Raw genomic sequence first — 12,314 nt, forward strand, 5'->3', positions numbered from 1 at the left:
TTGTAAAAAAAAACGAGTGTTAGAAGTTACAACAAACATCTTACCTCTTAATGAAGGGAGATGTATCAAATCTTCTAAAGAGTGGAGAAGCAACCATTCAGCTTCTACCTATCATTTTATAGAATGTACATGAAAAAATAATCAGTAACAGCTGATTGGTTGCTATGGGCAGCTTCTCCATTTCTCCACCCTTTAGAACTTTTGATACATCTCTCCCAATGTGACTTCTGGAAGCTTTATAAAGCATGGCTGTACAGGTAGCTGTCTTTTCTGCTCAAAGATTTCCATCCCTCATGCTGCTGCTAGATCACTGTATTTGTATGAAAAGTCCCCTTGTAATATTTCCAAACATTTAACATTTGTTATGATTTTTGTGTATTTATTAACATAGTATTTTTGTTTCCTTGTGTGTTTTTATGCTCAGGCTTTGGGGAGAACCAGTTAACCTTCGGGAGCAACATGATGCTTTAGAATTTTTTAATTCACTGGTTGACAGTTTAGACGAAGCTTTAAAAGCATTAGGTCACCCAACTATGCTAAGCAAAGTTTTAGGAGGATCCTTTGCTGATCAAAAAATTTGTCAAGGATGTCCCCATAGGTAAGTCACAATATTGATGCCATTTACACTGTTTTTAAAACTGATGCTGATTTTTATTGATGACTTTCGCAGTTGGTAGGGAAAAGTGGTTACAGAAAGGGAAGTGGGAGAGCAATGGGTGGGTAGATTATTTTGTAACATGAAGCTAGTTGTAGTGTGTTAATGTTTTGCATCTTTAATTTTACTATCACTAGTCTGTTGAAACTTTAATGTTTTTGCATTTTAAGGTACGAATGTGAAGAGTCTTTTACTACCTTGAATGTAGATATTAGGAACCATCAAAACCTTCTTGACTCAATGGAACAGTATGTGAAAGGAGACTTGCTGGAGGGGGCAAATGCATATCACTGTGAAAAGTGCAACAAAAAAGTGAGACTACTAAGGTTTTATTTGCCAAAGTAGAACGCCTTATAACTGTTTTATAATGTGCAGTCATGTGGATAAGACTCTGGGGGTAATTCAGCTGTTTTAGACGCCTCCACTGGGCATCTATATGGATAGGCACCCTACGGAGAATTTAAATTGTTGCTCCGTTCGGATAAACCTGCGTGGTTAACATTTCTTCTTGCAGCTTCCTGAGGTGCGAAAATAAATGTGTCCAAAGTCCGGCATTTTGGGCACCCAAACGACTGCCCTAACTACTACTTTAGACGGGTTTAGCAGCTATGCGCTAAACCTGGTGCTTGTACCCCCGATAAATACTAATGGGCGTCCGAACAGAGAAACATTTTAATTAGTAGGATCGTCTAAAACAATTGAATCGCAGCCTGTGTGTATGTATATAGTTGGCCAATATTGTATGTATAGACTCCAATAACCCAGTGATTGTGGCCATGTAATGATATATGGTGGAATACATATTCGTTTCACAACACTATTTCAGCATTGTTCATAGGTACAACTGTGAAAAAATGTAGATTTTTAACATAGTATCTAGTTTTATGTAGATTAGAAGGTACATACAAATGCAAGGGTACACCAGTAGCAGGACACTGCTGCAAAGTTCATATTGTTTCCTTGCCGGGCATATGGTGGCTTTAGAGGGATTGAAATTTGGTATGGGATGTAGTGGCAGTGGGTAAGAGATTGATTTTCATAACCGAAAGGGGTTTTAAGATTTGTTGTGTTTTCTGGTAAAGACACTGAATGAAAGTGCAAGGGTTTCTATGCTTCCCGAAATACCAAAGAGATTTCGATATCTCTCACCATGACATTTACTGTCATACTTGCTGAAAGTATGCCGATCATATAACCGCTATAATTTACTCTGCTTGTATTGAGATGTAAACTGTATCCTTTCACTTTTGTGATGTTTCAGGTTATAATGCTACATATAAAATATCATCATAAAGGCTTTTCAATCTGTTACACAAATGGTTTCAGAAACATTTTCTTTGTGAAATTGCAGAGTTAATTTTTAAAATTTTGTGTTTAGGTTGATACGGTGAAGCGCTTGCTGATTAAGAAGCTGCCTCCTGTTTTAGCCATCCAGTTGAAACGCTTTGACTATGACTGGGAAAGGGAATGTGCAATTAAATTCAATGACTATTTTGAGTTTCCGCGAGAGCTAGATATGGAGCCATACACAGTGGCAGGTGTAGCGAAGTTGGAAGGAGATGATGTAAACCCTGAGAATCAGGTCATCCCCAATGAACAGACTGAAAATGAACCTGCTGGCAGCACTAAATACAGATTAGTAGGGGTGTTGGTGCATAGTGGACAGGCCAGTGGAGGTCATTACTATTCTTACATCATCCAAAGAAATGGAGGAGATGGTGAAAAAAACCGCTGGTATAAATTTGATGATGGAGATGTAACAGAATGCAAAATGGACGATGATGAGGAAATGAAAAACCAGTGCTTTGGGGGAGAGTACATGGGGGAAGTGTTTGACCACATGATGAAAAGAATGTCATACCGACGTCAAAAGAGGTGGTGGAATGCTTACATTCTTTTTTACGAACGTATGGACACTCTAGACAAGGACAATGAGTTGATCAAATATATTACTGAGTTGGCAATCACCTCAAAACCCCATCAGATCAAGATGCCATCAGCTATTGAACGGAGTGTACGCAAGCAAAATGTCCAATTCATGCACAACCGGATGCAATTCAGCTTAGAATATTTCCAATTTATAAAGAAGTTGCTAACTTGTAACAGTGTCTATTTGAACCCTCCCCCAGGTCAGTAATATTTATACTTTACACCAGTGATATAAATACATGTAGATATTTCTGTAAACTAGATTGTCTTCTGTGCAGTAAAGTCGTCAGTGAGCCGTGAAATGTTGGGAATAATTAGGTTTTAATCAGTGTAAGGGATTCTAATTGGTTGCAAAAGTTTGTTTTATTAGAAATTCACAGTGTTTCTTTTGATAAGGGGTCTATTTTGTTTAGGTTTTTTATTACTTGCCACAAATTAAATTCTCCACAGGCTGCTGAATGATTTCCGTTTCTTATGTTGTGTTTAGAAGAAAGGAATAAAAGGCTGCATGAAACAATGAGCCATGGGAATCGGAAATAAAACTATTGTAAATTTGTTTTAAAAAAAAAATGGTTTGGCAGCCGAAATTAACACAATCCACCCGTGTTTTTCTGTTGATGTACAGTACATATTCTCCAGATATTGACCTTGAGCAACTAACTTTTCTCCGTTCAATTGTCCATCTGTTGTTGTGCCGATATCATATTTTAGATCATCCATAGATTCACATTAATGTGTAAATACATCATTCATTTAAACACATTTTTGTTTGACATGAATATTTTTGTCACAAGCAATTTGAATACAGTGCTTTTTAAGAAAACATAATTGTTAATTTTAGTGTTAAATGCTTCATACAAATAATGTTATGTGCTTTGCCAATAATTGTAAACTGATGCAAAGGAATAAAGGTGATGTTTATGGCATTGCAGGTTTTTAGAAGTGGAGATGTTGCCCATAGCAACCAATCAGATTCTTAACAGTTGTCTAGCACCTTCTAGAAGATAATAGCTATGGTTGCTATGGGCAACATCTCTACTTCTAAAAACCCGCACTTTAGTAAATATACCCCTAAATGTATTTTTTCTATTGTAGTTTATAAAAGGACTGTATTCTTCTGGTTACTTTGGTCAATACCACCATTTTCTATTGCACCAAATTTACTTATTTTCCCCATCGAAAGTACTTTTAATCGCTCTCAGAAAAATGCACGTTTATACACAGGAAAACCTTTTACACTGTATATGTTTTCAGGGCAAGAACATTTGATGCCTGAGCCAGAAGAAATAACCATGATTAGTATACAGCTTGCTGCTAAATTCTTGTTCACTACAGGATTTCATACAAAGAAAGTTGTCCGAGGTCCTGCCAGTGACTGGTAAAGCTTTATTTTATGTTTAACATATGCCTTTTATTACATGTCAGGTTTATATGTAAACTTTATAATGAGGGCCTCAGCAGATATGATGAAGGTTAAAATCCATTGTCTAGTATAAAGGGTTTCTTCACTTTAGAACAGATCAACATCTCCTATTGTTAGTCCCCCTCCTGTGCAATAGATCGATATGTGATCTCATATATCCTACTACATTGCTGTACCTTGGGGTATCGAAGGCACATCTAAACCTTGTTTACAGTTTCTGCCGTTATAGGTCAGCCTATGAAATATCTGTGTTTTATATATATATATATATATATATATATATATATATATATATATATATATATATATATAGAGCAATGTGTAAAAGGGGCTGTATCTGCTCTTCAAAGTAAAGTTGTTTGTCTTGATTAATACCGCCACATGCTTGGCAAAGCTGACACTTTTTTTTTATTGTTTCGTTTTAGGTATGACGCCCTGTGCATCCTTCTCCGCCATAGCAAGAATGTCCGCTACTGGTTTGCACATGGCGTTCTTTTTGCTTATCCAAATCGCTTCTCTGAATATCTTTTGGAATGCCCTAGCGCTGAAGTTAGGGGAGCTTTTGCAAAACTTGTAGTATTTATTGCACATTTTTCTTTGCAAGACGGGCCCTGTACTATACCCTTTGCCTCACCTGGACCATCAAGTCAGGTACATATTTGTTTAAAAGTGTTTTACTTTTGCAGTAGTTAAAGGAGCAATGGAGTTTGAGCTGCCATTCTTGATGAACTCTTAATCTTCTGTTTAACACTTTCACCACTTTGTGCAGTTATGAGTTCTCTTTCTTGTTCATCAATGTGTTTTGTGTTACAGGCCTATGATAATTTGAGCCTGAGCGATCAGTTGCTGAGAGCTGTTCTGAACCTTCTGAGAAGAGAAGTGTCTGAACATGGACGTCATCTACAACAGTACTTCAACCTCTTTGTCATGTATGCTAATCTTGGTGAGAAAAAATACTTGTCTTCTAATAATACAAATAAAAGAGAGCATGTTTTTATGTGCTTGTGTAGTCCACATCATTCGTGCCATATAATTTTGCTGTTTTTAATATAAAATGTATATCTTTCATTTAAAGGCATGCAAGAAAAGACCCAGCTCTTGAAACTCAACGTGCCTGCAACTTTTATGTTAGTAGCAATGGATGAAGGGCCAGGTCCTCCAATCAAATACCAGTATGCTGAATTGGGCAAATTGTACACTGTAGTGTCACAGCTAATTCGTTGTTGCGATGTATCATCGCGTATGCAGTCCTCTATTAATGGTAATGTCCTTCTACGTTAAAATATCTTTTACTATAATAAATATGTACCCTTTATACATTTTATAGGGTCCTTCAATTATTAATTATTATTTCTTATTTGTATTATTGTGCCTGATGCTTTTATTTTTAATAAGTGTTTATTAAACCCTACATTCTTTTCCATTAGGTTGTATCCTATTATGTTTTCTCATTTTAAATGTTTATTTTTATGTTCACAATTAATTACATTTCATGGAGTTTGAGTTAATGTGTTTTAACCTTTAATGAGTTAAAAGGAAACTAAAAAAAAATGTCAAAGCGTAGGAGCAAATATATATCCTAATAAGTATGGTGACTGCTTCATTTATCTGTTCATGGTAATGATGTTATATAATCATTGTACTTCATGGATGAGTTCTGCTCAGAAATAAGAAACGTATTTTCATTTGGTCTTATCCTTCCAATTCTAGGTAACCCACCACTCTCCAACCCCTATGGAGATCCCAATTTATCGCAGCCTATAATGCCTCTGCAGCAGAACGTGGCAGAGTTGTTATTTGTGAAAACCAGTTATGTGAAGAAGATAATTGAGGACTGCAGCAACTCAGAGGAGACCATTAAACTGCTGAGATTTTGTTGCTGGGAGAATCCACAGTTCTCGTCTACTGTTCTCAGTGAACTGCTGTGGCAGGTGACGAATTATAATGTACTTTAATTTTTTTATTTGTGTTTCATATTTCTTACTGTGTACTTATAATTGTTAAACTACTGTTGCCTAGCCTAAGAAAAATACTAATTATACAGCGTTTTTGTAATACAATAAGACTCTGAAATAAGGTGATGGCACATTAATTTTAAGTAATATATATATATATAATACACACCAGTTACTTAAACACTCTTTTTTTTTTTTCTATAAAACTATGAGCACATAAGAGCACAATAATTCATATAGAGGCAGTAGCGCACGCAGGGAGGGTTTCTGAGTACCCAGAAACCCCCCCCCCCTCTCCCGTCAGACCAAAAAAAAAATTTCCGTCTCTGCACTAGCCGCATGCCACCCACTGCGATCGGAGCAGCTCGGGCACTGCCTTACAGTCCTCCAAGAGCAGGGAACCCGGCAGTAACACAGGCAGCCTGCATTCCAGTCACCCTTCACTTCTCCAGAGTCCCGTTCAGCCCGGCAAGCAGATGCGTGAATTATTAACTCCATGGATGAAGGATTTAGGCATTTGTACAGAGAGGTGTGTGTGTGTTGCTGCTGACACGGTGTGTGCTGCTGGCCTGCTGCTCTGTGTGACAGGGTATGTGTCCTGTTGTGTATGACAGTGTGTGTGTGCTGTTGTTGTGTGCGACAGGGTTTGTGTGCTTCTGTATGTGACGGGAAGGAATGAATGGGGAATGTAATTGTTTATGTGCTGTCCTGGTCGGAGTCCCTGATAGCCAATATGTCTGTTTATGTGCTGCTACCAGCATGCAGCCTGGAGTCTCCGACTCCTATTCACATAACATTATCTCCCTCTCCCTGTCCAAAAAAACCAATCTGCTTTGTGGTCATTATTGTCTATGCATGGGGTATATATGCATATACATATGTGTGTATAATATATATATATATATATATATATATATATATATATATATATATATTTGCTTTTTTTTTTGTTTTAGATCAACCGTTTGGAAACCCCCCTTTAAAATTCCTGCGTTTGCCCCTGAGAGGGATCCAATCTCTTGATAAAATCCGAAAAATATATGTATGTCTAACAATTAGTGAATCTACTCAATAAATCTCTTAAGAACACAAACTACCAATATGCAGGTATAAGGGATTAAGGCCCTCATTCAGAGCCGGACGCTCTGAGCAGAGCGCTCGCTCTGAATGAGGGCCGTCCTCCATAAAAATGGAGCGTCCTCCTGGACGCTCGTATAGCTGTGGGTCACCACCCACAGCCTATACGAGCGTGCAGGTTGATGGTCGCGATGGTCTTGACCATCGCGACCATCGCCACCGCGAGCCGGAGCCTGCGGTTGAGTTTCTTAACCACAAGGCCCGGAGTGATTTTGGCTCTATCAGAGCCAAAATCACTCCCACTGACATCACTAGTGATGTCAGTGGGCCGGCTTCTGACGGTAGGCGTTCCCTTGGGAACGCCCCCGTCTGGGAGGCACGCCCACCAAAGGGGGTGTGCTGTCAATCAACATCAACAGCACGCCCCCTTTGATCAGACACAACGAGCGAAGGAAAGTCCTTTGCTCGTCGCGTCTCGCACATGCGCACGACGGAGCTCCCTCCGTCGTGCGCATGCTCAGTGCACACCATCGACCCACTTGCGAGCGGACAGCCGCTCGCGAGTGGATCTTAATGAGGCCCTAAGTTAGGATATGCTGGCCGCAAGATGTGCAATCTCTGTAGATGTTTGTAATTGAGTCTGCAGGTAGTAATTACAATCTCCAAATGTTGCAATAATGTCCCTAGAGGGTTATCTTAATGCCAGCAGCACAGAAGACGTTCCCTCCTCAAGTACGCAGTAATCCATTACTAGGAGTTGACACACATCAAAGATATACACAGACATTCTAAATCGATATTAGCAGGCTCGGCGTAGAAATGTGCATATGCACATAAATAAGCAATCCAGATCTTTACGGACACAAGTTGCTATACTGTAAGCGATGAATGTCCGAACAAATCAGTCTCTTGATATGCCTCACTTACATTTCAGCTGATGCGTTTCATGTCTGATCCAAACACTTTCAGAAAGTGATCTGTGTGTATGTATAATATATATATATATATGTATATACTTAAGAGCGGTTTGTGCGCTCTTATGTGCTCAATATTTTATTAATATATTTTTTTATTGATAATTAATTTTTAATGTTTCAGTGTGTATTATATAATTTTTTTTGCTCTTTAATATACATATATATTTTTTAATTCATGCTTTCTACCTTATTACAGTGTCTTAATAGCTTTTTCTTGTAAGAGTATTTATAGGTTTGGTGGCCCTCTTTTGACAGCAGCTAAATATATGTATGTCTAACAATCTTTGCAGTGCTTTTAAGCTTTGCAGTGCTTTTTAGCTTTAAAGGCAAACTACAGTAACTCGGCCATAAATGGTCGTTGATGATGCATTTTGCTCCTCATTCAGATAAATGCCTGGTAAAGTAATATGTTACCTGCAATATGGAAGGGCAGTGGTTGGATGCCAACTTGCTGCCTGTTTGAAAATCAGCTGGACCAAAGGGATTATTGGGAGTAATTCACCTTTTATATATGGAGTTAGTGTGTATTTAATGTAAAATTGAGTTGAGGATAATTCTACTCAAGTATTTTTAGTTTTGAGTAGAGTTTGGTCACATAGATTCAGGTGACCATATGCAAGTACATTTATATACTTCCATCCAAACAACGGTTACGTTTTCTGTAGTGTTATCCATAATTTACATATTTTACATAGTTTTGTAAGAAAAAGTATAGGATGCAAGCTTGCACTATTCAAGAACACTGTGTTCAAGTATGGAATACATAATAAAATAATGGTTGAATATAAATTGCTGTCTCGATATCCATAGCACCTTATGTGGCAGTTTGTTGCTTTATAGCTATACTGTGTTCAGTATCGCAGCCAGCAATCTTTTGAAGATATTAAAATTAGCTTTTTATGTTTTTCTGTCCTTTTTATTCTTTCAAATGATATGTTTGTATATAATTATGTAATAATACCAAGAAAGCAAAGTGCAACAGGAAGTAAATGGACAGATACGTTACAGGCTCTCAGGTTATCTCACCATTTCTGCCTCCACTACAGTGGTAATACTTCACAGAAGTAATGCAGTGCCTTTATACAGTTGACATGATTCAGTCCTCAATCTTACATGTCCACATTGCAGCATTATACCACAATGTGGCCGTTAGAAGTGCTGTGTATGCATGCATATTGAAATATTGAAATTGTTGAATATAGGCTCTCCAAAGTTTAAGTACAAAAACTCTGTGCAGTGTTAAGGAGCGTACACACTAGACGATATGCTCCCTGAGCAATATCGTCTAGTGTGTTCCTGACAGGGTGTGCTCAATGTCGTTCATGACATTGAGCACACCCGCTGAACGATATCATTAACCATTCCCCAATATGCAGCAACCTGACAATATCGTCAGGTTGGCCTGTAGGTTTACCCGATGAGCGATAATGACGAATGACCCATGGAAACGCGCGTTATTGTTCATCGTTTTGGTGTTAAAAATGGACGATAAAGTGGACGACTGAACGATAATGATATTGTTATCGTTCAGTCGTCCACTTTAATTGCCCAGTGTGTGCGCACCTTTACAAGCTGATTGGGCAGACTGAACAAGTCACCATTCCATTACAGTGGGTTTGGGACATTTTATACAGTTTAATGTTTTTGTCTTTTTTGGGGGGGAGCGGGGCAGGAGTAGTATCTTGCTGGCTGATTGGGTGTGTGTTTAATTTTTATAGGGTTCTCTTGTGGATTTTATTTAAGTCACTATATCACTGAAATGTTCATGAAATTATATATGTAATGTCTTTTTTTTTTTTTTTTTAAAGCTGTTTCATTGAATAAGCTAGGATAAACATAGGCATCACCCAACAGTTTTAATTTTCATAGTATTGCTCTCACTTTAAGGTGTTAGAGGTGTTCTGCTGGGAAAAGGACATGATCTTATGGGGAAATAGATGCAGCATGGGGAGGTCAGTGGTGGTTTTTAATATGTAAGAGCTCAGAGTTGACAGCATTTTCTGCTCAAATCTAAATAGAAAGAGGCACATAAACATTGTTGAGTCGGACTCATCTGAAACAGTTGTTTTCCCCTTTAAATCAAATAGGATCATCTTTCCTGCAATAGTCAAAATGAAAATAGGTTGCTGCATTGTGATAAAATATAACCTCATTGCTAATAACTTGAGTACGATCAGCTTAGGGGGGGGTTCAATATGCACTCAACATGTGGCTAGATAGTGCTGATGATAGTATCATTCCACCAGCCCTCTAGTATGGGATTCAGTTCAAATATCGGCGTGCCGGTGCTCAGAACGCTGGTGCTGGAATCCTGACACTAGTTAGAATCCCGGTGCCGGCATCCCGACGGTAAGTAGTGGTGTCAGTGTTAGGCACTAGGGGGGGGGAGGGTTAGGGTTAGGCACTAGGGGGGGAAAGTTAGGTTTAGGGGGAGGGGAGGGGTAGGGTTAGGATACTTACCCGACAGGTGTCTGTATCTTAACCCTACCGGGAAGCCGGCATCGGGATTCTGATAGCTGGGATCCCGAGCACCGACATCCCGTATCTAACCCCTCCAGTATCAGCCTCCTGATAAATTACATTTCCGGATGATTCTATAATCAATAATGTCACAATTGCATGAATATAACCTTACTGTATTCAGCCTAAAAACACAATAAAAAAGTGACCTGTCAAACTTAAATAAGTCTTCTAAAGAGTGACCTTATTTGTCCAGACTGTTGTGAGGTATGTAATATTTGGGATTTGTGGCTAAAGTTTTCTTCACTACTATTTTGTTTTTTCTATAGGTTGCATATTCTTACACTTATGAGCTTAGGCCCTATTTGGATCTCTTGCTCCAGATCTTGTTGATTGAGGACTCTTGGCAGACCCATAGGTGGGTGTTTTATCGTTTACTTAAATCTAGGCCTACAAACATGTACTGTGTTAACCAAAAAAATTATATACACAAACAAAATAAAGGGGGCACTCTAGGGACTGTTGCTGCAAAGGGTTTTCGTCACCACGTTATATCGAAGGTAAAATGGATTTATCCTTAAGAATTTTTTATTTTATTATTTAGACTAAAGACACTTGGTTACATAAGTATTCACCCCTTTGTTTTAATACTTGACAGAAGCAAATTGAGCTGCAATTTCAGCTGTGAATCTATTAGAGTCAAGGCCCAAATACATCAGCAATTGATTGTGGCACTTCTGCGTTTTGCAGATGATTGTATAAAAAAAAATCTGCTTCGCAGATTACAACCAAAAAGTGATTGGAATTGTTAAATCAGGTTGTCCAACATGTTGGATTTCACAGATCAATTGGGGCTGCAAATTGCTAGTGTATGGTAACAATCAGCATGACCATTACTAGTAAAAGGATCAGCCTTTTAAGATTGGCAGATCTGTGTTTGCTGAAATCTGCAAATCACTGAAAAAGATCTGTTATGTATGGGCGCAGATTGCTAGATTGGGAAATCTTAAAATCGGGCATCAAATCTTCAAATTGTTCAATTGTGGTTTTCTGATGATGTATGGGTGCCTTCAGCCTCTACTAACTTTGCACACCTGGGCTTTGTCCCTCTTTTATACTGTCAGGTTGTTTGGGGAAAGGTTATGTGTATTTTGTGTGTTTTCAAAATGAACCAGAAGTTATGCAAGAAGCTCCTCCAGTGTGGGTTTTGTTTTGATGTATGATTTCCATTATAGTCCTGCTGGGATAGATCTATTTCTAGCTCTCTTGCAGACTATCAGGTTTTTTATACTTTTTGTGAATAGCTTGTTTTTCCGTCCCTAAAGCAGGGAAGCATTACCATTGTATTTACATGCTTCCACCAGACATCATGCTTAACTTCCTGCTTTCTTTGGGGTATATATAGGGTACAAGGTTTGTTTGTATCCTGGACTCTCCCCTCTATACTCCCTATCCAACCAGAGCTCTGTTTTCATTTTAGTGCCCATAGGAGTAGGACACCTTTTCAGCTGCTGGGGTAACATGCACGTTTTTATTTTATTTTCTTTATTTGGTCGGTCCACTGGAGTACTGCCCCTGCTTTTGATGGCTCGCAGAGAGTGTTTCACCCAGACACAATTGACATCAGACATAAGGGCCCCAAGCAATGCCCATCGGTTGTGCAAGACAATACTCCCTAGAACAGTATAAGAATGGTATTGCAGCAGTTGGCCCCATCTGCCTTATCCTGCATCTGTAGCAGTACAGGACCTCCAGTGACCAGGGCTCTGGCTAGGGTGGAGCAGACTGGGAAAGGGGAACAGTCCTATAGACCGCATCATGTCTGCACTGAGCCCTCA

At 38.7% G+C, this 12,314-nt stretch overlaps 1 protein-coding gene across 6 annotated transcripts in view; it reads left to right on the forward strand.

Annotated features, from left to right (window-relative positions):
• The window catches only part of USP9X (ubiquitin specific peptidase 9 X-linked), a 226,037-nt gene that overhangs the window by 196,401 nt on the left and 17,322 nt on the right, over window positions 1-12,314 (forward strand). For 4 of the 6 annotated variants that reach the window (XM_088451702.1, XM_088451706.1, XM_088451704.1 and 1 more), the window contains exons 33-41: window positions 425-598; window positions 826-967; window positions 2,034-2,784; window positions 3,839-3,962; window positions 4,433-4,658; window positions 4,821-4,950; window positions 5,083-5,268; window positions 5,718-5,953; window positions 10,806-10,894. In XM_088451702.1, coding sequence (XP_088307828.1) covers window positions 425-598; window positions 826-967; window positions 2,034-2,784; window positions 3,839-3,962; window positions 4,433-4,658; window positions 4,821-4,950; window positions 5,083-5,268; window positions 5,718-5,953; window positions 10,806-10,894 — 2,058 coding nt within the window. The remainder of the gene's footprint in view (window positions 1-424; window positions 599-825; window positions 968-2,033; window positions 2,785-3,838; window positions 3,963-4,432; window positions 4,659-4,820; window positions 4,951-5,082; window positions 5,269-5,717; window positions 5,954-10,805; window positions 10,895-12,314) is intronic. The other 2 variants (XM_088451705.1, XM_088451707.1) reach the window with 1 other exon arrangement.

Source organism: Taudactylus pleione, unplaced genomic scaffold (genome assembly GCF_031769625.1).
Source record: "Taudactylus pleione unplaced genomic scaffold, aTauple2 ptg000026l, whole genome shotgun sequence".
In the NCBI taxonomy this organism is placed as follows: Eukaryota; Metazoa; Chordata; class Amphibia; order Anura; family Myobatrachidae; genus Taudactylus; species Taudactylus pleione.